Here is a 24,797-nt window from a genome sequence, read left to right on the forward strand (position 1 = left end):
TCCGTGTAAACACTCCTCTTCCGTACAAAACCCGCGCAGCGATCGATCCGTACACCGGTGTTAATCGGTGCGGCGGGGTATTGTTCGGCCGGGAATCGCGGGAGTATCGATTTATCCCAACCGGCGCGCGCTGCCTTTTCATCACGGCCGCGCGTTGACCCGGCCGCCTCGGCCCGCCCCGCCACCTGCCGGTACGCCTGCTCGGCAACATAACGAGCGCGTATTTTCCCTAATCTGCTGATGCAGCCAGCGCCGACTTCTTCCCTTTCTTCCCGTCGTCAAAGGACACTTTGTGGCGCCGCATGTTGATATAACAAATAACCGGCAATTTCCTCAGATTCACCGCAACACCGGACGACAGTCATCCCTTGCCGGCAGGAACTGCGCATCATTTCCGCAGCGGAAGGCCTTAATCACCGCGTTTCCCCGCTTCCGGCGTCGCCTATTTAAGCGTCGCCACTGCCTCATCCCCGATTTCTTCCCTTCCTCCGCCAACACGACGTCGCAACAGTATTTCAATGCCGATTCCGCGCTCTTCCTCCCCGACACCCTCCCCCGCATCCCGGACCCCCGCGTGACCCGTCCCCGCCCCTCTTTGATCCGCGTCGCCCCCATGCACAACTCGGTGGGCCCCTTGTCCAACCGCAGCTCCCTGGCCATCAGCACCGCCACCATGTCGGAGGCCGGCGGGCTGGGCGGCGGCTTCCTCTATCCTCCCGACTCCCGGGTGTCCCTGGGGACGTCCATGGGCAGCGCCGTCAGCGGGAGCGCGAGTGGGTTGCACGACAACCTCTTCCTGCACCCGGAAGTACACAATCCGCCGCTGGGCGGGAAAAAGAAGGCGGCGGATAAGCCCAACGGGAACGGCAACGGGGACGTCTCCCTGGGCATCTTCGGCCGGCCCACGCAGGAGGTCACGGCCGACGAGATCGTCTCCGAGGGGACGGCGCAGCGCCGGCTGGCCGGGCTGTTGGGCCCGGTGGTGGGCGCCATGGCCTGTGTGGGATTGTATCATCCCAGTAGTGAGGATGTCGAGCCGGAACGGGATGGGCTGTGGAATGGACTGTTTCCCTGGCGACAGGTAAACTGCAAAATATTGTTGTCCTGTCGGCTTAAAACATAAAGCTTTTTATTAGAAAAAAACGATGATACTGTAAAGCAATTTTTATATAAAAGCATTTTTATAAGCGTATTTCATAATATAATATTTTCTTTAAATTCTTTGGTTACAACAGCAACAATATTCGGAAAACAATTTGAAAATTCACTTGGTTAATTTTAAATCTCGTTTCAAATCATTTCAAATTTTTCAAATTCGACCAAAAATTGTCTGAATTTCAGCAATAGTTAAACGATCAGCATAATACCTTTTTAATTAGCCAGTCAATTGCCACACCTTGTTGGTTATGAGGAAGCTAGTGATTTTAGCCCTGTACAACGATTTTACTGTATCCCGTAGCTCTTAAAATAAACTAGAATAATAATTTTATAAAATTTTTCAAATATAAATGTTCATGAAAATAAATCATTTATCCATAAATTTTGCAGTTTAAACAGCCGGTACGCTAGCGAAGAATTTTTTTTATATTTAAAACTAATAAGTATTTATTTATTTTTTCTGAACTTTGTTCTGCTTGGCGTTGGCAAGTCGTTAAATTTCTGGAATTAATTGTGTAGCCTGGCAAATCCGTTCTTGTGTTATAAAATGGCAGCTAATCGTCAAATGCCCGGTTGATGGATGGCTAAACTGAGCGGTAGTTAAAGTCGGGAATCGTGATGGTAGCGTGACACACCGTACTCCCGGTTGAATCGCGAGCGCACGCACCGTCATTAAACTTTTAAAGCTCGGTCATAAGGTCATTAACAGGTGACTGTGGCCCGCTGCAGGTGATGATCTTGTGGAACGTGCTGATCGCGGTGTACCTACTGCTGAGCATGACGGCCGTCGGCTACTACATCCAGCTGGGCGACGGCGTCACGGTGCTGACCTTAACGGAGATCTTCATCGTGCTGCGACTGGCGCACGCCCTTTTAACGGTGCTGATGCTGTTCATCATCTTCGAGTCGGACGACCGGTACGAGGAGATGCTGGAGCACTGGTGCATCTGGCTGCGCTGGCAGAGCGAACGCAGTCTGGCCGTTCTACGCAGACGCATCTGGCTCATCCTTATCTTTGCCGGTAAATACTGGATTTAATTTATTATATACAGTTCTTTTCTGTACAACTTTTAAACATTTTTGTTTATACAAAATTCGTATTATATATATACAAAATTTTGTATATATAGAATTGTATATTTTGGTATATATAAAAAAATTTAACTTGTATATATAAAAATTTTATTTGTTATGATTTTGTATATATTATTATAAAATTTTGTTCATACAAACCGATTTTTTATATATAAAATTTGTTTAACACTTCGTTGACTAGCAGTTTTGAGCAACGCGGCTGACTTTCTTGGTGGAAGTCACCAGAAGCATCCTATTGGTCATTAAGATCTTCTAACCAGTCATTCTTTTTGTTTTAAAGAGGTTTGACCAATAACATCGACCATTAAGACAAAAGAAATACACTCGCACCTGCGCCAGATTTACTGGCGATGAAAGAACTTGGGGACATCTTTTGATGAGATGTTCTGCTTATCTGCTAATTGATCGCATGGCTCCGCAGCTATTGTCTTTGCTTAGTCTACGCTGACCCGGATTCAACCTTTTATTGCCCTAGCGGTATGCGCGCGCACCTGATTGTTAGCTGCTCTGGTCGCTTTCCATGTATGCCTATCAGTCGAACAGCGGCATCATTGGGCAGTCTTCCCAAACTTCCCAATGCGCCCGATTTTTTTGTAAGCCATCGGCAATACATACATCGCTCAAAATTTCACAGTAGCGTGCTAATAGTGTTCAGTACATGGCCTGATTTTTTCGACATCTTTCATTTGCGCAATCGAGCGCTGTAACAGCTTGAATGTGAGTGTCCCAAAAAGATGGTGACTTCCACCATCCCAGTTCTGGACTTCCGGCTGCACTGGGTGTGTTGTAAAGAGTACCATTGGAAACTAGACGTTTTTTCACTCACACAGCCCAAAATTTGCTGTAAAATTATTTTTTTGAAATTAGTTAGTGATTTAATAAGGCCGGTTGTGGTGTGAGTAACCATGCTAGTCAACGAAGTGTTAATCAGCGCGTTAGGGGAGTTTCTAGCTGGGTGTTTATAAACTTCGGAAGAATTAAAGGTCACCGGTTAATCAGTATATTCCGCTTAAATATTTTTTCAGGTTTAATAAAATTTTTATTAAAATATATCTTCTGAGGCTTGTGTGAAATTTCTTGTATAATGTAAACCGGCTACTTCGTCATATTAACGGTTGTCAGCATGTGTCAGCCTTCGGTAAACATCCCGTGACATTCCCCACTCACGTCCCGCGCCGCCACAATGGCCGCTGTTTATTCAGGAGCCACCGCGGCAAACGCGGCCGGGATTGGAGTGGCGAGTGTGAAGAAGTGATTGATTGCCGCGCCGTACGGCAATTGTGCATATACATGTATCACAAGATATTGCCGGCGCCGTATACCGGCGCTGACGGTGCTCCTGTTTACCAAGAAGGTGCTGCGTAACGGAGAAAAGGATCGATCGATAGCATGCATACCTATTTCTTCGTCCTTTTTTAATTTCCGGGAAGAACATTTTTCATTGACCTTTCTTTATATAATGATTATGTATAAAGCGGCAGATTTATTCTGTATTGTGGCGTATTTGCATTATACGTAGTAAATATATTTTGTGTTGGGTGTAGTGACGCAGACGGCGGTGTACACGCTGCTGTGCGGGCTGTCGGTGTACGGGCGCATCCCCGGCTTCGGGCTGAACTGGCTGAGCTTCGTGCGGGAGAGCGCCGCGGCGCAGCAGTGGCACTGGCTGCGCTTCCTGAAGGTGAACTTCGTGGTGTGCCTGACCATCTGCAACCTGGTGCAGAGCCTCCTCGTCGGCTTCTTCTCCTCCTTGTGCCTCATCGTCGCCCACGAGCTGCGCCTGGTGGCCCGCGAGATCCAGGTGGAGGTGCGCGGCCAGGCCGTCATCTGGGACATGAAGATTGTACGTGCGGATCACTTAATTATGTATACAGTTGATTATGCATATCACGCTGCAGCCGCATGTTCAGTGCAGGGGAGCGTTGTGATTGTATCTTTGGACTTGGCCCTATGATACGAATTCGATCATACGATGGGACGATATCATAGCTAACTGATCCAGTCGACGATAAACTGAACGCTATATAAACAAGCATTCTTACATTTTGACTGTACTGTATTGCAAGCGGATAGTGATTCATTTGCGCTTCCGCTTAACGCAGCTTACATTCGGTGCCGAGACCGGGTTGACCGTACGGTTTCGGCACCATTTGTAAGGTTCGTTCCGCGGAACTAAGAGCTAAAGTTCTGCCGACATAGGAGCTGGATTCCGTCACATGGTTATTACATAAAATTACCACCTTTTCGTTGAAATATGTCGAGATGTCCTCCATAAGCAGCTGTAGCCGGCAGCGCTGTCCTCGCTTCGCGCGTCCCATTAGTACTGCAGCAACAGGCTGCGAATAACATCGTACGGTATGCCATACGCCTACAGGGCACTGATGGCGGTTATTGCAGGAGCCACTGTCCGGGCAGGAGGTGACCACCCTGGAGTATCTGCGGCGGAAGCACGGCAAGATCCTGGCGGTGGCGCAGGCGGTGGACAAGAGCTTCCGCGAGGTGCTCTTCTTCATGTACATCATCCACGTGCCCAGCCTCATCTTCCTCCTCTACTTCCTCATCGTCGTGCCGCCGGTGGACAACAACCAGATCCGCGGCACCCTCATCCTCTTCACCATCTGGAGCGCCACGCAGATGTTCCTCACCTGGTCCGCCGCCGTCGCCGTCCGCTACTGGGTAGGCCAGAACCTTTTCTATCTGCTACGTGTATATTACGCTAATAAAACCGCATATACAGGCATGCGAACCGGCGAAGATCCTGCACACCGTGGACATCCATGAGAAGAAGGAGATCACGCATGCCCACCAGACTTCGGTACAACCTTTTCCCTTTGCTTCCAGCGTTCCGAATTAATCGATTGCGTTGTAGTTCTACTTCTTCATGACCTCCCTGACCAGCCAGAAATTTGCCATGACCCTGTGGGGCGTTTTGCCGCTTAACAAGGAGTTCGCCTTAATGGTCAGCGCGGTGACCTTTAATGACTATTTTAATCTTAAGTTTTTTTATCTCCTTATTTTCATATTTGATTTTTTTGACCTTTTAATAAATACATTAATACATATATATATTTTTTGTCCCCGTATTAATTTTGTTTTTTGACCTTTTCATATATACATACTTATTTTCTGTGCCTTATTTTTATACGTACTGCATATGCTGTTTAGACCTTTTGATACATTACTTTTACAGATGTTTTTTGCCCTTCCATACATATATGTATATTTTCTTGGCTTCCTTATTTTGAAATATATTTTTTTTACCTTTTCCTATATACTTTATGTATTTACTCGTATTTTGTGACCTTGTGCGGTTTGTTAATTGTGACGTATCTCGTTAATTACGGGCTGGGCGTTATTTATAGGTGAGCGGCCTGATTATAACCTATCTGTTGATCCTGATGTCCCCGGCGGCGCACCTGCGCATCGTGCAGGTCACCCACTTCCCGCTGATCATCCCCGCCGACTACGGCCCCCCGGCCACCAGCCCCACCCCCTTCCCGGACCTCCTGACGACCACGGCGTGGGACAACGTCACCGCCGGTTCCCCCTGGACCCCCCAGGAGAACCGCACCATCTTCCAGATTCTGGGCTGGACGCTGCGCCCGGTGTCCGGCGGCAGCGAGGAGGCCTTCTTGCTCAACGAGCGCGCCGGCTGGAACACGACGTTCTTCGGCAACACCAGCAGTCTGCGCGCGGCCATGCTGCCGCTGTCTAGCAATACCACCGCTCTGCCTTAAATGACGTTAATCTTGAGCGCGTGCGGCTGAGCGCTTTTCTGACTAATCGGCCGGCGCGGCGTGTTGCCTTATTGTGTGCATAATGACATAATTACCATTTATGAATGAATAAAGGAAACTGCAAAGTGTACTGTGTACTGCGCCAATTACCGTCAGTGCTGTTCGCTTGACCAGTAAGTTGTTGCCGAGAGAGCCGCGGCGTGTTGACACAACGCCGGGTAATTGCTTGTCGATGGGGTTGATACAAGCCAGAGCGGCAACAATGCCCCGGCCGACAATGGGGCGCATTGGCGTTTCAGCGTAGACAAAGCGCGGCGACGGACGCCAAGTGCGGCGTGTTTTGGCCGGCGTCATTCGCTCCCGCTGTTGACACAACCGGCAGCGCCGCGTAATACTGTCCATCGCGGTCAACACCGGCACCGGCATCTACGCGGACGAGCGACAATAAACAGCCAGCGCCTTCCGCATTCGCGCCGGTCAAGCACTATACACCATCACAACGTAATTATGCGCAACTCCCGCGGCAGTTTAAGCGGCGTGTTCAACAACGCCCGGGATGAGCCCAAGATGAACAACGCCGCCCGCTTCCCGAGCTACCCGCTCCCGGAGTACGGCGGGGGGCCGGAGACGCGGACCCCCCGGAAAAACGTGGATTTTGATTTATACCAGTGGGAGAGCCGGCAACGCATTCGCGGGACGCAGGCGCTCTTCCTCCCGCTGACCATCCTCCTGAGTTTATTCGGAATGTACCATGTCCGGTGTCCGCGCGACACCGAGCCCCACCGCTGCCGCACCCGGCTCCTGAAGGTCGCGGGGGTCCTGTATAGTCTTTTGGTGATCGGGTTCCTTATTTTCAACAGCGTGCTGTTTGTTTACTGCACGGTACGTGTCGGGTATGAGTACCGCACGGAGGCGGCGGTCTTAGCCGAGCACGTCCTGATTGCCGGGCGTCTAATGTACGCAGCGCTGCTCAGTGTCGGCTTCTTCGTGGCGCTGGAGAGCGGCAGCCGGTTGGAGGAGCTGGAGCGGATGTGGCGGCGCTGGTTAGCTGTGCATCCCGAGGTCAGCGTTATTAAGTTGCGCTGCCAGGTCGGCTGTGTCGTCACTCTCACCGGTAAGGATGATATTGAGGATGATATTCGAGTATCGGCACAGCCGGTGTGGATAGTGCTTGCGAATGCCAGTTACTGAGTTTGGGCTTCGGTTAGCATAGTGATCACCGCACCTACCGAACGGGAATTGAGTTAGTATTACTATTTCCGGTTATACCGCTGATTGAATTACGGCTCCATTTCTTCTTATATTTTCTAATCGTTTCTTATATATTGCATTTAAATCCTCTATTTTTATAACTACAAAATTTTTATAAGCTTAAATAAAATTTTTTTATAAATTATTTCGTATAGATTAGTTAACGTGCTACTGGTGCATTCTTTTAAAAATTATTTATTTATTAAAGGCTTCCCATATTATTTTGAATATGAAATTATTTGAATGGGGACAGGCCAACATTGGACACGTCGCAGTAACTAAAATAGACAACCTTGTAGTGTTGCTTATCGTGGCGTTGAGCGCCATCACCGGCCTGGCCGTATCCGGCTACATGACCGGAAGCGACATGGATCTGACCAACACCAACCCACACCTGTACCTGCTGGACGCCGACAGCCCCTCCTGGGCGGCGGCCTTCCAGGTCAACTTCATCGTCGCGCAGGTGTACTGCCACGGGATCACCGCGCTGGTCAGCGCCTTTATCGCCATCTGGTGCGTCATCACCGCCGGGACGCTGCGGACGCTGTCCCGGGAGGTCACGGCGGAAGTGGGCGCCGGCAGTCTCTGGGCGCCGGTAGCGGTAAGTGCAGCGTCTTTATCATTCTAAAGAAAACATAAGAAAACATAAGAAAACATATTGCAGATTGAGGACAGCGGCGTTGTGGTGAGCGTGCTAGAGTGTCTCCGGCGGAAGTACGTCACGGTGATCCTGCTGGTGCGGGCGTTGTACGCCACGGCCTTCCCGCTTGTCTTACTGTCGCTGGCGGCGTTTTTCCCGATGGTGGTTTTCATCCTGTACACCCTCGTCACGCCGGTGCTGCATGACGACGCCGGTGGGGTGGCGGTCATCAGTGGCTACCTGCTGATGATCCTCACCGTGCTGCTCTTGGAGACCATGGTTATCGTGTGCAGCGTCGCCAAATTAAATGACAGTGTACGTTCTGAAATGCGATTTTTTTTATCTTTATATTGTGCAAAATACCTACAATATATGCAATATATTATACTGTATACATATATTATAGAATATATTATTATTTATTATTATTATTATTATTGATAATATTAGTTATATATTATGTTTATTATATTATTTATTATTATTTTATTATTATTAGTTTATTTTTTATTAATATTTATTATATTGTTTGTTACAGAATGTACTATTTCTATTTTTTTTATTACAGATTCGTTTACTTTAGAGCATGACCAGCAGAAGCGTGTTCGGTTCGTACTCCCATGTCCAGTAGCACTCGATGATGTGATTTGCAGCAAACAAATACAATATTTCTAACTTGGGTAACGGAAATTACAAACACCATACAGAAGGATCAATCTTTTTCTATTTTTTTTTTCATTCTAAAGTTGTAGATACCATACTTACCGATGACATAAATTATACAATTTAAAAAATGAAGGAAAATAATGTTTTTCGTGTATACCGATGCGGTGCAGTTTGTGCGGTGCATGCTGGTGTTGTGAAGTTGATAGAGCGAATTCTTTTCCAAGGCGAAAAGCAACAAATTCATTTTTTATTATTTATTCTTCCTTTAATATGTTACTAGTAGGGTTCCTTTAAATTTTCAAGGAAGGAGTTTTTTAAGGAATTTTTTTTCCTTATTTTTCTAGTAAGGTTCCTTTTAATTTTCTATTTATTTATTCTTTATATTTTGCAATTTTAATTTGTTGTTTATTTAATAATTTTGGCAATAATTTTTTTCTTTCTCTTTATTTACTATTTTATTACTATTATTACAGGTTTTCATTTTGGTTAACCTTGATTAAGGTCAATGTTAATTAAGCGGTGACCTTTGCAGGTAGCACTCTTCCTCAGCGTGCCGGATCTGTTGCGGTCGCATTCCAGCGCCGAACTCTCGTTAATCAAGCCGTCGAGCATTTTACTGGTAAGGTGACCTTGCTCACAAGCCGCTTAATTAATTAATAACACTCGATACGCTGCTGTGCGCAAACGCGGTGATTAATTCGCTGAACAGGCGCTGCTGCTGGTGAGCGGCTTCGTGGGCCTGCTGCTGCGCACCACCAGATAGCCGATACACAGGTATTTTTTACGGCTTTGACGTCCGTCCGATTGTTGGACTGCATTCTGGAGATGATCTCGTGATGCGCGCTTACTTAATGAGATTGACTGGACCACGCTCACCAAATTAAAGAATGATCAAGTACTGAAAAGTGCACGTTGCAACGCAAGTATTCTACAGAATTCTACGCAATATCTATAACGATATGTACTCTTTCTTTCGTCTTTTATGTACCACGTTCTGGTAATAATTAAAAGCTTCTCGAAAAATTGTGCATCGTGATCATTCGTGCATTACGTGATTGTATCGCGTTGCGAGTGGGTTTGAAGGTTAGCAATAAAAAATAATTACAAATTGTTAATGTTGCCTTTGCTGCACTGTACAGTCTGTACTGGTAAATCGCTAAGGGGAAAAGAAAAATACAGTTGAGTATATATAAAGCCAACAAATATACGTATAAAAAACTTAGGCCAAACAAGAAAATTGGAACCACAATCCTGCTCTATAAACGGACACCGTTTTGAACTTAGAAATAATCGCAACTGCTTATAAAACCGAAAAATCCACGTCTATGTTATTTTTGATCGTAGTACTGAGACTTGGCTGAATGTACAGAATACAATACAATTATACACTTGCTGTATCTGTACATGTATGTGATAACGGCACATTTTTTTAGTGGGTTATACAGCCATAAAATTCATTTCCATCAAACCCGAATCACTTTGGAGTTTGCCGTCCTGCAGTTAGATCGGGAGAGCGCCGTTATACGTTTTCTCAGCGTGTTTACATTATTTCAAGTTGCTGTTCTGCAGCATCTCCCCCGACGCCCACCGCTTGACGCCCCCTCCGCGCGTCCTCTTTCGTTTGACCGGAATCGCCTCCCGCCGGCTGCAGCATCCCACTGGCATCGTTCGGCATAATACTGTATTAATTTTCATGCATGGCCGATTCATTGTCTTCGAGTTCCTTTGAAACTAACACGAAACTAATACTGCTTGGATATGTACAAGCTGTATTTCCATACTCGGCTTAATGTATCACTTGCAAGCCTAAGAAACCTTAAAAAAAGAAATAAGTACAACATCGGTTAAAATTTTTATTAGTAACACATGTACAGCGTACGTATCGAATTCAAGACTAAAAAAGTAGACGTGCTTCGTGTAGCGGAAATTGCGCAAATTAGCGCTTCTCTGTTCGAACCCGGCACCGGCGATTTATGCGCATCCGATGTGTTCCGGTTTCTCAGTGTTTGCTCAGTAAATTACCGGCCAGTGGGTCCGCGGCTGACCAAGGATATTATAAAAAAATTTTTATCATTTCCTTTTCAATCACGAACCGATCCGCGCCGCTGAGCACTTTTTTGGCCGGCACTGTATGTACACCAACCAAGAACCCGCAAAAACCGGCACAGCCACAATAATAACCGTTGGTTTGTTGTGGTTAGAACTGATGTTAAAGTTGCTAAGTGCGGCGTCATCGGGTGATTATTATTACACTACCGGCATCCGGCACCATCAGCCCATTCAATTAATCCGCCACTCGCCTCCCGCTGATCCCATCAAATCGGATCGGATCGGCATCGGCCGACGCGGATCCGTGCGCGGCTTCCTACACTGTATATACACGCCAACACCGACGCTGATTGAATGTACAACTCTATACTGAATATAACTGGAATGAATGCCAGTGCGTCAGGCGCTGCGGCGCTCCCAGCTGCCGTTAATCAATGGCAGCTATTCCTGTAACCGGCTTCTACACAATACGCTACACTATTCCTCCACCGGAAATTAAACGGGACGCTGTAAATTAATCGGCTTAATACCGGTTGTATATTAATTCATTAACGGGCTAATGAAGCGCGTGATGCGGCCGCTGATTAATTACCATCTGCGTCATTTATTCATCTAGCATGGGCATTTTTGTAATTTACATGCTGATGGGCGCTCGAGCGCTGATCGATGCGTTAAGACAAGAGCGCGCTGTATAATCTACGAGTACAACGGCATAATGAAGACATTTGACGGTCAATCAAATCTGGCGCGGGAGAACAACATATATATGCGCTTCTCCGTATAGTATAGATCTCGTCAGCCGTGGCATTTGCAGTTGGGTTGAGTGCGGCTTCCCTCTCCCGAGTGGATTGCACTTGGCCGGGATTGGCTGCAACTGCACCGGAGGAACAGCGCGCCAGATGCGCAATCCCGTTTCTCTTCCCGTTTCCTATATATTTCCAACCGGGCGCCACCCGCGCTTGACGTCAGCGGCCGTACGTTGGTTGAGTTAGTTAAATGAAGTATCGGTACGTGTATCGCGCTGTATTATTACATGATGAGCGTTGGTTGCTGCCTGTTTTTGGGAGCGGGGATAAATGAAGGATGGTGTGCTAGGTATTGTGTCAGTGTGGCGGCCGGGACTGCCGCATAATAATTATTGTTTTTCCCTCGGCCGTTGAGAATATTTTTAAAGGAGACCGGCGTGCGTTGATGTGCGTGAGGCGCAGCGGGTGATTAGCGGTTGCAGGTGAATTGGATCGGGCCGGGAATTATCAAGGATGTCCGACTCGGAAGAGGACGAGGTGCCGCGCGAGAAGGTCAAGAAGACCCTGCTGTCCGTCGCCGGCCGGCAGCCCTCCAAGCAGACGCTCAACTATAAAGGTTAGCCAGTTTAATTATAAGCCTCAATTTAATTCCGTCCGCTTCCTCTCAAACAACAGCTAATCGTACAAATAAACAGCTTTCATATTGATTTTTATGCTGCATTAACTTACAGTAAGTAATTGCTGTATACTGCGAACCTGGTTGTAAATTAAATCCGCGTATACGCATAATTTAGTCAAATTCTGAAATCTCTTAATCGGATATTTGCTATTAGGAATGCGTATGCTTCTGCTGTACTATAAAAAAACCCGTATTTTAATTGCTTTTTATTCTTTAAATTTTATTCATGGCTGTTATTTAATAAACGCTATTATACGAAGTGTTACGATGTTACGTAAATGGGTTAAAAGCTGACCTAACTAAGGAATATTGCCGGAAATGGCCTATATACGGCATAGTAATGTAACGTGCCGGTAGTTGACAAAAAGTACATAGTAAACACAAAGACTTACGTTGTTGTGCCTTCTTTAAAGATTTTTTTGGGCAGTGTTTCTGTAGCGATTAATTTGTGTAAAGAGCGCCTAGTACCTGTACGTCAGTGCCGCACGGTGACGCCAGGAAGCGGCCTGCTGCGCGGTTATTAGCGGTTATGAGTCATAAAAACAGGTAGCACACCGTAATTCCCTTTTACGAATTATGACAGTTGTGGTGGGTGAGGCACTGAGGCGGAAGGTGCCACGCCGTAAAATTGAGTAGCTGCCGGCGGCCGAAATAAAAAGCGCCGGATTAACCGTAACCTTCACCAATTAGCCTCGTTATGATACTGTACTGCAGGTACAATCTTATAGGATTAAAAAAGCGGAAACCAGCCAGTCGGTCCGCGGTTTAAAAATTTAATATTAATGGAATGGACAACAAAAATATTATAAAATATTATCCGCACGTACTTTTATGGACAGAAAATTAATTGTAAATAAATAGAAAATAAGGAATCGCAACAGCAGCTGCTACTGAAAAATTGACAAATATATATGTATGTATAAAAAATATATGTGTATATGTTTTTACATCAAAAATATATATGTATATAGATAGTATTATATAACGTGGAAGCGCATGTTTGCCCCATACGCGTTAAACGAAGCGTCTGTTCTTTTTGTAATTTTAAATTGTACATTTCTCCACACAGGTGTCAAATCGTATCTGCACCAGTTCTACGACTTCGCCACGGACACCAGCACGCCGAGCGCCACCGACCGGCAGCTGTACATCAAATCACGCAAGATCCGCATCCGCTCCCTCTGGTGGCGCATTACTCTATACAGCGGCGCGTTCTTAATGTTACTGGGCGCCGTGGCCTTTCTCCTATCATGGACCATCCCCGCGCGGCCCATCCTGATCAGCGAGGAGCCCGAGCTGGCCGTGGTGGACCGCGAGGCGGCCGTCTTCAACCGGCAGCTGGAGCTGCTGCGCCTGGCCGGCCTGGCCACCTTCTGCATCGGCGGGGTCAGCGCGTCGCTGGCGCTGCTGGTGGCCAGCTGCTGCTGGAAGTGCTGCCACCATCTGCAGCTGCACTACGACGACATCGAGCCGGAGAGCGTCGTCCGCAAGTTGGTCGAGGAGGACGAGGATCAGGCGCCGTTGAGTCCGGTGGAGTCGCGGGTGCCGGGCTTCGGCTCCGTCCACCCGGTGCAGCCCCAGCTACCGCCCGGGGGCGGCGGTGTGCCCTACCCCATCCCCGTCATCCGGGCGTCACCGGCCTCCGACCAGGAGTGACCTTTACGCGTCCATTGAGACCCGAAAGATGGTGCACTACGCTCACTCTTTTTTTACGGCGCACCGCACGAAACACTGTTCTGCATATATATCGGCGTTATTTCTCTGTATAGAGTAGAGTCCGTAAATCGTCACAATTTTGGCAGCGAAACGAAAAATTTTGTCGTACTGAGCAAACGTAACGAAACTTAACTGCACGCTTCCTGTCCCATAAAATAACGAACCTTGACGAATTTATAAAATATTTGAGCGCAACTTAACGATAACTTTCGATATTTTTCCGTAAAAAAAACTGAACGCAACGAAATCGCAAAATACAAATCACAGTAGTAAGCGTTCCTGGGATTAATTTTATTTATCTGAATTTTCTATGTCGTTCCACATCAAAAATAGTAGATCAGATCATCAAGCTTCTATGAAAATTGCAGCTTGCACTTTTGCAGTTCACTAGTGCCGTTATGATTTGCAGTGCTGTGAAGCTATAAACAACATGTGCTTGCGAAACACTAGTGCAGTGTCTAGAACTGGGAGTTTCGCAAAGCGTCAGATTCACTGTGTACAATAGGTTGCAGCTTCCAGTGTGCGCTTATGAAGGAGACCCTGTTCAGGCGCCCAAAACACTGAATTATTTGTCAGGCGCAAGAGACGCACGCACGAGTGCGGCTGGCGTACAATTGGAAAATAATTTATTTTATTTTCTAAATTCCACATCGGTATCTTTTGACGAAGAAAGCGACTCCAAAATTTCAATATAACTTCGCGAGGCGAGAATACATTTTCTTATAACGAAACTTAACGAAGCGGTGCTCAGAAGTCCGTAAAACATGCGCGGGGCTTGACGATTCGTTTCGTTAACGTTCGTTAAGCTTCGTCAAAATGACGATTTACGGACTCTAGTATAGAGTCTGTTGCATTCCGGTTGTGCTGTTAAAAGCGGATATATACTCGTATTTGAGTGCGGATGAATCGATAATAAGGGCGAGTAAAGCGCGAATGGAATAATCAGCTTGACGCAGGAAATACGCTGGAGTGTTGACATTCCTATCGATCGGGGTTTTTTGTGTGTTCACTTGTCCTGCATTTGCATATAGATTCCAGTGTTATTCTCCCTGGCCGACACCGTAATCAGGCGTCCAGAGCGTCGGCTTATTTCTTCCGGCTAAATTACCCTCCAATAAATTCAGCCGAAAAAAATGTAGAAAAAAAAACACGGTTAATTATGAAAATGGAACGGTTTAATCTGTAGCGTGTGGGGCGGTCGGCGTGACCCAAAAGCTGCGTGTTGCATCAGCGGTTGCGTCAGCCGGGGAAGCCGACGCGCGGCGGAAATGAAACATTGCCGCGCAGCCGTATAGCGCGTACGCGTGGCGGGTTAACCGGCACGTAATAATTGCATAGACCCGATTCACGCACATCGCTTAATCAAGCTCCCGTAGCGCTTTAATTCGCCCGGCTGTGGAGTCAGGGAGAACGGGTATTTGTGGGTCAACGATCGATGCCGGTTGCCGGTTATAGTGTATAGTACAGCGGCTGTAGTGTAATGGTCCACCGGCGAATTAACACAACCGGCATTCGTACAATTTACTGGGAAGTTGTGGGGACATATGCGGGCGAGTTCACCGCTGTACACGCTAAACGGGACAACGCGTGCTGTTGTTCGGCGAGCAGTCGGGCGAGGATAATGCCGCTGTTCGGCAGAATTCCTCCGGGAGATGCGGGGATTTCTGTGACGGGTTACGTAAAAGTATCCATTTATTATGAGTCAGAAATCAGGGTCGATGTTGCGCGTGAATTTATATATGTGTTGTATATATATGTGTTCGTATATACGTTGTACTGTACGTGAATTTACCTATATATGATTTTTTTCCTAGTATTTTGATTTGGATTGCTGCATAGGAAGCCATTTTTTGTGACGAAAATAAAAAAGGAAAAGGGTGCCAATTTTCCACAACTGTTAGGTAAAATTCACGCTACACTACCACACCGGGCGGAGGCACTTGCGGCAAGCGCCGGAAGTCCCTGAATTTTTTCGTTTAAAATTTTCCGCTACAAGGTTTTCGTGAAGCATAAATTATGTTCGACAGGAAAGCGATTTCCCCAAAAATCCAGGTTATTTGGGCGGAAATTGCTCATTTGCTTTCGGAGCTGTTCGCCTTAAACAGGCCCTGTGCGGGTTTTAAGGGAATGGGCAAGGGAAAGCCGGGTGATCTAACCGAGGTGTTGGAGAAACGTGCGCTGTTGGCCTTTTACGCCCGGGAATAGACCGGCGTTTGCTGGGCAATTGAGGCCGTCGAACAGGGCTAATCTGCCGGCAACAGTGCCAATATACAGCGCGTCCATAAACGCAGTATAATGTGTACAGTACAGCATGAACGCTGCGTACACCGCCGGCTATTTCTGGCGGTATCGATCGGTGTTGGCAGGATGTTGCCTCCTCGTCCTGATGGGTCCGCTAGCACCGTTCGCGCCGGCATCCGGCCTTTTCTTAACCATTCTGACATCTGCCGGTTGTCGTTAATTGCCAGTTCGGTGCGATGAGCTGCTTCACGCTCCATCTTCCCCGGAATGTGTTGGAATGGTCGTTCGGATTGTAATTAAGGACGGCCGGCGGCGAAAGGTCAAGCCGGTTAATCGCCGCGCTGATGCGTGCCAGTACGTGCGGTTAAACGCACTGCCCACACATATATGCAGCGTGTGACCTTTCACGCTTTTTCTGGCGTGCCGCTTAGAATGCGCTGGTCGTTGCTCAGTGATGGCGGTTGTCACGTCGTGAAGCACCAGATTTATTGGGCTTCTTGCCGGCGAGATATTGACTAACTAAATGATAATATGCAAAGAATACCGCAAAAGGTCAGTTCAACCAAAGTCATGCAAAGATAATGTTGCTACGCGCAGCTATGGCGCGTGGCCACTACACTACACCGGTACTGCAGTTCTTATACAAATGGACACGGGCGATGCTGGACTTGCATTTATTTTTGATACTCTGTTTTTTATTGGGTTATACAAATGAACATTGGTTAAACGCAAAATTACGCGGTACATTATTTCAGCACATAATACTGTAGCCGTACAAATGAGATCTGTAGTGAAGATGTACATCTCATTGGTGCTAGTTCAACCGGAAACATCTGAATGTGTACTTGTACGAGATGACCAGTTCTAACGTGGATTTTCTAGACTTCTGAGATTGTCTGAATGTTCTAAAATCATTCTTGCTCTTGCCCTTGCCCTTGCTCTCCCCCAATGATTTTTCAGCTGATTAAAAATGTTTGTGCACTTTGACAATCGCGCCGGTATCGGTTAACATGTTCGCAATTGCATAATTGATTTTTGGGTAATTCGCTAACTCGTAACATCGCCGACGGTCACCGACGAACCATCAAACCTCGTTTTATCGTGGTACGGGTGTGTAACCCACTCCACTAGTGGCAGCTTAGAAGTTGCCGTTGCAATACACTTCATCCAGCCTCTTGCCGATACAAAACGTTTCCTGAACGCATGCAGCTTTACCTCGCATTAAAGCAACTCGTTTCTCCGCAAGGTAACAATAATCAAAACAGCTGCACCGTGAGGGCGGCTGCTTGTTCGCCTGTGCAGCCATAATAGCATCATTGCAGCAGTTGAAAATATGAAAGGTCAGCATGGCTGAACAACACTCTCGCATATTATTATTGCCGGAGTTTGTCTAACGAAGGCAGGGAGCCATCTGTACGTGGAACGGTCCCTCGGGAAGCAAAAGTCAAACGAAGAGTGCCTGCTCCGAGAGAGAATGCTGAGGTTGGCATTTTCCTGTCTCGCAGGCAGCGCGCGGCATGAGCACTGCCACGCTGCAACACTGTATAGGCAGGCAACGACCGTCGCTGTCGACCTTGACGGAAGCAGCTTAGCACCCACAATTAACGGGACTTACTGCCCCCGTCTTATTAGGAGCCCCTTCTTAATTACCGGCCGCAATGATAGCGCGATTTGTCGTCGTGACTTTGGCGACCTTTACCGCAGTCACCGCAGCATCCAAGCCCGACGATGTACTGCAGCTGCGGTTGGTGTCGTTTCTGCCGGTCGGCAGCAGCGACTACTTCGATTATATGTACTCCGCGGCGGCCGTCAACCTCACCGTGGCCAACATGAACCGACAGCACCGCGGCGCCCTCGTCCTGGACGTCACGTGGCTGCCCATCCTCCACTTTGACAGCGCCCCCTGCGGCGCCACCGTCGCCGACACCCTCGCCCTCCTCCCGCCCTTCTTCCACAGCGACCAGTGGGCCGGGCGCTGTCTGGCGCTCATCGGCGAAAGTACGAATCTCTCGCACATCACGCTTACATTAACGAAACCGATGTTTCCGTAGACTGCAGCGGAATCGTGGAGATGGCGTCGTTAGCGGCCGGTACGCCGTTACAATGTCTGGCAAGAAAGTCTTAATTAACGGTGACCTTTTGCAGAATGGAACGTCCCGCTGTTTGACATGTAGGTGTCGCATGGCCAACCCCCCGCGGGCGACACTCACGGTGTTCTGTTGCAGTCTGCCCAACGAGCCGATCAAGAGCCAGCCGGACCGCTACCCGACGGCGGTCGTCCCGCACGAGGGCTACGACAACTTCCTGGGGGCGCTGACGCAGCTGCTGCACATCAAGAACTGGCGGCACGGCTGCGTCGTCATCGACCGGCAGCTGGCGCTCAGCCAGGCCGCCTACTTCTGGGAGCTTGGCCGCACCTTCGCCAACCTGGACCAGCGCCTGCAGGAGCAGCAGGGCATTTATTTGGAACGCCGCTACTACGACACGGATATGAACGGGTCCGTCGACTTCCGGTCGGTGCTGCAGCCCTGTCGGGGCTACGGATACTCGGGTAGGTGCCGTGCCAAAAATCTAAGAAATCTAAGAAACCCGAAAAACTTTTGCAGTCATCCTGATCCTGGCCGACACGTATCGGACCGCTGAGCTGCTGGTAAAACCGTTTCTTCACCGATTCACTGACAGGTTTCAATTTCCTCTATTTGCAGCTGACGGCGTCCGCCCTGGGGATGGGCAACGGCGACACGGTAGTATATCAGGAAACAGATAATTTATATAATTATAGTAATTCTTGACCTTTAGGCGTTCTGGCCGTTGGTGCCTTCCGGCAGTCCGCTGCATAATAAAACGGTGCTGGCCCATGAACTACGCCATTTGGTACGACCTTTATAATATTCCAGGTAGCCGCACACACTACAGTGACCTTTCATAGACGGACCTCACACTGCGCTCGGTGGTGTACATCACGTGGTCGCGCACCACGCCCTGGTTCAGCAGCGATGACGACTCGCACCGGCTGCGCAGCTACGCGCGGCAGGCGTTCATCCGACCGCCCTCCCCTGCGCTGGAGGTACGCCAACGTACAAATATATATAAGGAATATTTTTTTAAAAATGGCATTTTATTTGCCAGCCGGAAGAGCTGCTGAGCGTCTTCAACACCAAGTTCGTCATCAAGACGTGGGCGAACGTGGCGCTGGAGACCTTCCGGCAGGGCGGCGATCCCTGCGACGGGCGCTCCATCGCCGCGCAGGTGCGGCAGCGCTTCGCCGTCAAGGTGGACGCCCGCGAGGCCGTGGAGGAGGAGGACTCGCAGCCGGACGCCGCCACCGTGCGCATACAGGCTTGGAAGCCCAGCACCGGCAAGTTCGTGGTCAGTACGGACAAAGGTCATCTTTTCGTTGGCCGGGTATAATAAACAATCGGTGGGTGGTCGCAGACGTTCCTGATGTACAACGGGACGACGCAGGAATACGAGTGGACCAGTCTGGACGTGGACGACTGGCCGGTGCCCTTCAGCCGCGATCCCAACGGCCAGTGCGGATACGACGCTGACTCGCCTTATTGCAAACCAAGTATATAAATCCGATTCGATGCCTGCTTGATAATGAGCGGGGTTTTTATTGGTTAGCGCCGCTGGTGCCGGCGGAATTCGGGGCCATCGGGTTAATCACGCTGCTCTTCATACCGCTGCTGATCGCGCACGTCAACCGGTAAACAAACACAGGCGTACTTTGCGACTGCTTCATCTTTACCTACGAGTCACGTACAGGCGAATCAAGATCCAGCGGGAAAACAGCCAAGAATGGATCCTCCCCGCCGACGCGATGGAGCTGACGCCGTTGGAGACCGGCGCCAAAGCGGCGTCGCACGAAGCCCACCTCCACGGGGTGCCGGTGTGGTGTGTCCCGGTGCCGCTGACGAAACACTCCCAGCCCGAGAAGCTCCGACGCGACAGCTATTTCGGCAAAGTAGGCTTGATGTTCTAACGCCAGCTGACTAAGCGTGATGACCTTTGGGTGTAGTTGTACCTGGTGAAGCACGACAACGTCAACGGCTTCCTCGGCCTGTGCTTCCTGCCCAAGCACGTGTGGATCATCTGCCAGTACGCCAAGCGCGGCTCCCTGGGGCGTCTCCTGCAGGTCATGGACACCGACTGGGAGTTCCGGCTGTCCTTTACCGTCGACCTCATCCAGGTGAATTTTCCCGTGACCTTTCGGAAAGTGATTAAGGAATGTGGGGATTGTGCAGGGTCTGCAGTACGTCCACAGCAGCCCGGTGAAGGCCCACGGGAACCTGAGCATGTCCACGTGCCTGGTGGACCACCGCTTCGTGGCCAAGATCGGCTGTCTGGGCTGCGAGAACATCCGCGCGGCGTTGAAGGACACCAAGTACTCCCTGCCCAACTTCGAGCACCGCCAGCACGCCAGCGCCTCCAAGTACAGCGTCCTGCTGGCCAGCCTGTGGGCCGCCGATGTGGCCGCCTTCCGGGCGGTGGTCATGGCGCTGAGCCGGGCGGGGTGGGCGCATGTCCGCGGAGAGGCCCGGCAGCACTTCGACATGCAGGCGGCGGTAGAGGGCTTCGCGGAGGAGGCAGGCCGGTGCGCCACGATGACGCAGGTGGAGGCGGCGTTCAAGGCGGCCTTCCCGGGGCAGCGGAAGAGCCCGGTGGAGAGTTTGATCGATCGGTTGGCCGGATACACAGAGGTGCTGGAGCACGCGGTGGCTGAGAGGACGGCGGAGCTGGTCAGTGAGCAGGAGCACTGTGATCGGCTGCTGGAGCAGATGCTGCCGAGGTGCGCGATTTTTTCCCCACTGATTACTAGCTTGGGAAATTTTATTTTTGTTGCCCGTTGTGTGCAGACCGGTGGTGCAGGCGCTCCGCAGTAAGCACGCCGTGGAGGCGGAGCTGTTCGAGTGCGCCACGATCTGCTTCACCAGTCTGCCGGGCTTCGTCCCGTGGGTGGCCAGCGTATCGGCACCGGAAGTCATCGACCTGCTGCACGCCGTGTACACGCTCTTCGATGACGAGATCAGCCGCTTCGACGTCCACAAGATGGAGACCATCGCTGATGGATACCTGGTAAAAAGCCGGTTATTTTTTGCGTAGATTGTTTAGATGTATTCTGGTGGTGTTAGGTGGCCAGCGGCATCCCGCTGCGCAACGGCAGCAGCCACGCGCCCGTCAGCTGCCGGATGGCGCAGAGCGTCATGAAGCGCTTCGTCGCCCATCTGCAGCCGGCTCACCGTCAATTGTCGCTGCGGGTCGGCATTCACAGCGGTCAGTACGATTACATGATGTTTTTGCTAAAGGTCACTCAATATTTTATCTATAACTATTTTATATAATTATATTTGTCAAAGGTCACGCAATGTTTACGTATAAGTGTACATAAGTGTAAGGGTCACGCACTATATTTAATTAAGCACATCTTTTAAAGGTCACCCACTCTTTTATATATAAGCGAAGCTGTTAAAGGTCACTCACTATTTTGTACAACTGTGCAAATTTGGCTAGGTACCTGCGCTGCGGGTGTCATCGGCAAACTGGTCCCGCGATATTGTCTGTAAGAAAACGATTTTTTGTTGACGATGCGTGTAGGATCAGACGCCCCTTGTCGGCTACATTGCAGGTTCGGCGACGCGGTGAACACATCGTCGCGCATGGAGAGCCATGGCGAGAGCGGCAAGATCCACGCCAGCCACGACACCGTCCAGCTGTTGGCTGAGCTACAAACCACCGACATCGTCTGCGTACTGCGCGGCCAGATTCCCATCAAGGTGACCTTTGTCTCGTTCCCCGTCGGTTGCGTTCTGAGACGAGCTGTGCTGCATTTGCAGGGCAAGGGATTTATGACCACCTACTGGATCATCTCATAACGACAACGCCCAGTTATACAGAACGAATTAATACAGTCGACCAGAAGCGGACCGGACGTTTGTGTGTTATAGTGTACAGAAATTTTTACATTTTGCTTATTCAGAATTAATTTCTTGACCGTCGCTTTGGCTCGGTCCTTTTGCCGTGTCACCGTACTGCTTATGTCAATATTGTCATGCATCGCAAGGTCATGCGCTGTACGCTGCGTTAGCGCGTTTGTTATACAGTTGTACCTGATTAACATGCAGTGCTCGATCAGTAGTAAAAGGCGTCCCGCAAAGGGAATTTGATCTCTACTACCCTACTGGACTTCCGGACTGCAGTTTATGACATCATAATAATGTTAAAAACATATTAATAAATAAAGTTAATTTAATTACACAAATTACATTAGTTCAGGGTATATGTAAATGGAACGGACAAAAATTACCGTGGTAAAAAAACTGCAGATACTGTTTGTGAACAACCAAGAAAAAATCGGTTGCAATTACAGCCGTCTACGATAATATCCCGGACGCCATATATTATTCGTTCCTCGGGTAATATTTAATCAAGATAAATGCCAATTTACTGTGCTATTCACAACTTTCCCGTGCTACCAGTAAATTAACATACTGTAATACGAGTATTATTAAAAACAATAATGTTGCTACTGCTGAGAATCATCGGAATACTTCCTCAAAACACCACTGCAGGTTCACTTTGACTTCCGGCCATGCAGTTCATGATGTTTAACTAAAACATAAAAACATACTAATAAATAAAAAAATAGAATAAATTCGTCAAGTGAATTTTCACGGAAGGTACTAAATTTTGTTACGTAAAAAATACAGCACACATTAACATAAACCTCGATATAATAAAAATTTCATATTAAAATGTACACACGCCTACTTGGTGGAACAAGTTTGGGGCTGCTTACGCGTGGCTTCATGTCAGTTTGCGATCGCATGGGATCCAGAACGGCATCGAGAACCGCATGGCAGCACAAAATATTCTCAGTTTACACTGAGCGTGCGTGCAGAAACGTGGGATATCCGCTGGACGAAAGTGTTTGCTGCAGATCTTGCTGGTTGCGGAAGGAGTGCAGCCGTTGGCACAGTGAAAGCGATCAGCGCTACACAAAAAACAACAAACTTAAGTAAACAAGACCATCGTATACGTATGCATAAAAACTGCGTGCCATCGCAGCGATACCAATAATAAACCACACGCAGCCTTTCTCACAAAGTTTCCTCATATTTAACATCGATGATCAACTGCACGATATCGTAAAACTTATTTAACAGAATAAGACAAGGATTAAGATGAATAATTTTAACAACTGTCTTTATCGAACGGGGATCTTTTATTAATTGTTAAGAAAATCATCATGTTAAGGAAATCATAGTTATAATGAATAACAAAAAATAAATTGTAAACGTGTTATTTTAACAACAAAACTAAGATGCACGGATAAATACTCAAAAAAATTAGACAAAATAATGGTATCATTATTTAAAAAAATACTACGGGTATTCAAGAGATCGTCGCAAAAATCTAACTGCAAACAGTTAATGCTGCATAAATTAACATAATAATCAGCGTAAATCAAACGAAAGAGCGAACTACTGAACGAAAAAATATACTAAAATACTAGACTGCGATAATAATTTTGTTGTCAGCGTCAATGCTCACTTGAAAAAATTGTGATGTTGCACTTACCAAAATTGGCGTGAAAATTACATGGATTTCATCCAGTTGGACGTGTGATCGGAATCCAGTTGGAAGTCTCCCGTTTTTATTCAGTTCGTACATTCCTGCACCACAAACGAGCGCTCCGCTACCGCAACTTTCGTCATGAAATCTGTCAAAAATCGGGAAAATTGCGGTAAAAATATGGTGCTGCGTAAACGTCAGCCCGCATTGCATGGGCATAACGTTTTCACCAGAAAAAAATTATCATGAACATTAAATTTAACAGCATTTTGTGAAATTCTTATCATTTCTGCAAGGCTTACCTGTGAGTCCGCCAGCCCAACGTCTCCCGTCTTTCCCCCCGTCTACCGTCGCATTCAGCGTGGCCTATCCCAAAATCCTCCTCGGGTACCCCGTCGTCTCTATTTCTATCGTTTTTCCCTATCGTCTGCTGTTGTGGCCCGCAAATTTCACGGCCCCCGCGTCCATTATAGCCCCGCGTCTGTCACAGCCCCGCGTCCGCTACAGCTCTGCGTCCGTCACAACCCCGCGCCCTCCGCCGCCCAGCTTCCTGCCATTCCTCGATCCCCCCACCCCCGCCCCCGCTGCGCTGCCCTGTGTGTTCTGCTACCTATAACGCCCCTGTTTGTACTGTTACCTTTATGCGCTGCAAAACCACACTGCGTACGATTATCGTCAGAGAATTTTATTTACTTAATTACCGTCGTATTAAAAGAACTGCCACAAAATCATCAAGTATACAGTTTACAAGTATCAAATCACTACAAATTACATTGCCATCTTATTTCCTATTCTCAATTCAATGTGGCTAGGCAAAAAAAACACTGGATATTGTCAAAATTGTTTTTTATGGAAAAGATCGTCGTCCAAGTCGGCCTTCCATTTGGCCGCCTGTTTCATTTCTTCATGCATCTGGGGCGTAATTTTAGAGGCAAAAAATGCCAAAGGCACTAAAAAACAATTAAATTACCTAAAAGCTAAGAAAATTATTAACAGCACTTACAATTTGCCTGCTGAGCGCTGCGACGCAAAAACGCGATGGTGTCCGCATCCAGATTCAATCTGCGGATTTCTTCTGGAAGATCGCTGTCCTCCGGAATGGTGGATGAAATCTCGTTGCTTTGCTGGCTGGCCATGTTGTTGGAAATCTTGAATTGCAGACTGCAGATGGCTTGACTGACTTCATTTCTGTCGCTAGCACAGACTTATGAGCTAGAAAAATCTTTAACTGTCAACACGATGGA

The 24,797-nt window shown here is 48.2% G+C and overlaps 4 protein-coding genes and 1 long non-coding RNA gene across 5 annotated transcripts; 4 read left to right on the forward strand and 1 right to left on the reverse strand.

The window, feature by feature from the left end:
- Nucleotides 1-270: 270 nt before the first annotated feature.
- On the forward strand, nucleotides 271-6,118 carry LOC129582193 (uncharacterized). Its single transcript, XM_055473637.1, has 7 exons — nucleotides 271-1,081; nucleotides 1,888-2,179; nucleotides 3,798-4,096; nucleotides 4,651-4,929; nucleotides 4,991-5,068; nucleotides 5,123-5,212; nucleotides 5,616-6,118. Exons 1-7 carry the CDS (start codon nucleotides 614-616, stop codon nucleotides 5,988-5,990), a joined length of 1,881 nt encoding a protein of 626 aa, XP_055329612.1. The 5' UTR covers nucleotides 271-613; the 3' UTR covers nucleotides 5,991-6,118.
- A 133-nt stretch (nucleotides 6,119-6,251) lies between these two features.
- LOC129582474 (uncharacterized) lies at nucleotides 6,252-8,556 on the forward strand. Its single transcript, XM_055473986.1, has 4 exons — nucleotides 6,252-7,104; nucleotides 7,541-7,842; nucleotides 7,906-8,200; nucleotides 8,450-8,556. The coding sequence occupies exons 1-4, from the start codon at nucleotides 6,498-6,500 to the stop codon at nucleotides 8,554-8,556; spliced, it is 1,311 nt and encodes a 436-aa protein (XP_055329961.1). The 5' UTR covers nucleotides 6,252-6,497.
- A 3,042-nt stretch (nucleotides 8,557-11,598) lies between these two features.
- LOC129582255 (neurensin-2-like) lies at nucleotides 11,599-14,268 on the forward strand. The gene is made up of 2 exons (XM_055473735.1): nucleotides 11,599-11,958; nucleotides 13,091-14,268. Exons 1-2 carry the CDS (start codon nucleotides 11,856-11,858, stop codon nucleotides 13,675-13,677), a joined length of 690 nt encoding a protein of 229 aa, XP_055329710.1. The 5' UTR covers nucleotides 11,599-11,855; the 3' UTR covers nucleotides 13,678-14,268.
- A 3,368-nt stretch (nucleotides 14,269-17,636) lies between these two features.
- Nucleotides 17,637-22,126, forward strand: LOC129582475 (atrial natriuretic peptide receptor 1-like). The gene is made up of 19 exons (XM_055473987.1): nucleotides 17,637-17,976; nucleotides 18,030-18,068; nucleotides 18,124-18,148; nucleotides 18,204-18,529; nucleotides 18,585-18,628; nucleotides 18,684-18,722; nucleotides 18,778-18,852; nucleotides 18,908-19,045; nucleotides 19,108-19,347; nucleotides 19,414-19,549; nucleotides 19,606-19,687; nucleotides 19,747-19,945; nucleotides 20,000-20,170; nucleotides 20,226-20,770; nucleotides 20,838-21,057; nucleotides 21,114-21,255; nucleotides 21,493-21,541; nucleotides 21,608-21,755; nucleotides 21,816-22,126. The coding sequence occupies exons 1-19, from the start codon at nucleotides 17,637-17,639 to the stop codon at nucleotides 21,852-21,854; spliced, it is 2,997 nt and encodes a 998-aa protein (XP_055329962.1). The 3' UTR covers nucleotides 21,855-22,126.
- A 724-nt stretch (nucleotides 22,127-22,850) lies between these two features.
- Nucleotides 22,851-24,067, reverse strand: LOC129582495 (uncharacterized). The gene is made up of 3 exons (XR_008689630.1): nucleotides 23,856-24,067; nucleotides 23,560-23,701; nucleotides 22,851-22,972 (listed from the first exon to the last, which is right to left on the reverse strand). It is a non-coding gene; the product is annotated as an uncharacterized LOC129582495 (long non-coding RNA).
- Nucleotides 24,068-24,797: the final 730 nt, after the last annotated feature.

This window comes from Paramacrobiotus metropolitanus, unplaced genomic scaffold, assembly GCF_019649055.1.
Source record: "Paramacrobiotus metropolitanus isolate TYO unplaced genomic scaffold, Prichtersi_v1.0 Parri_scaffold0000007, whole genome shotgun sequence".
NCBI classification, from domain to species: domain Eukaryota; kingdom Metazoa; phylum Tardigrada; class Eutardigrada; order Parachela; family Macrobiotidae; genus Paramacrobiotus; species Paramacrobiotus metropolitanus.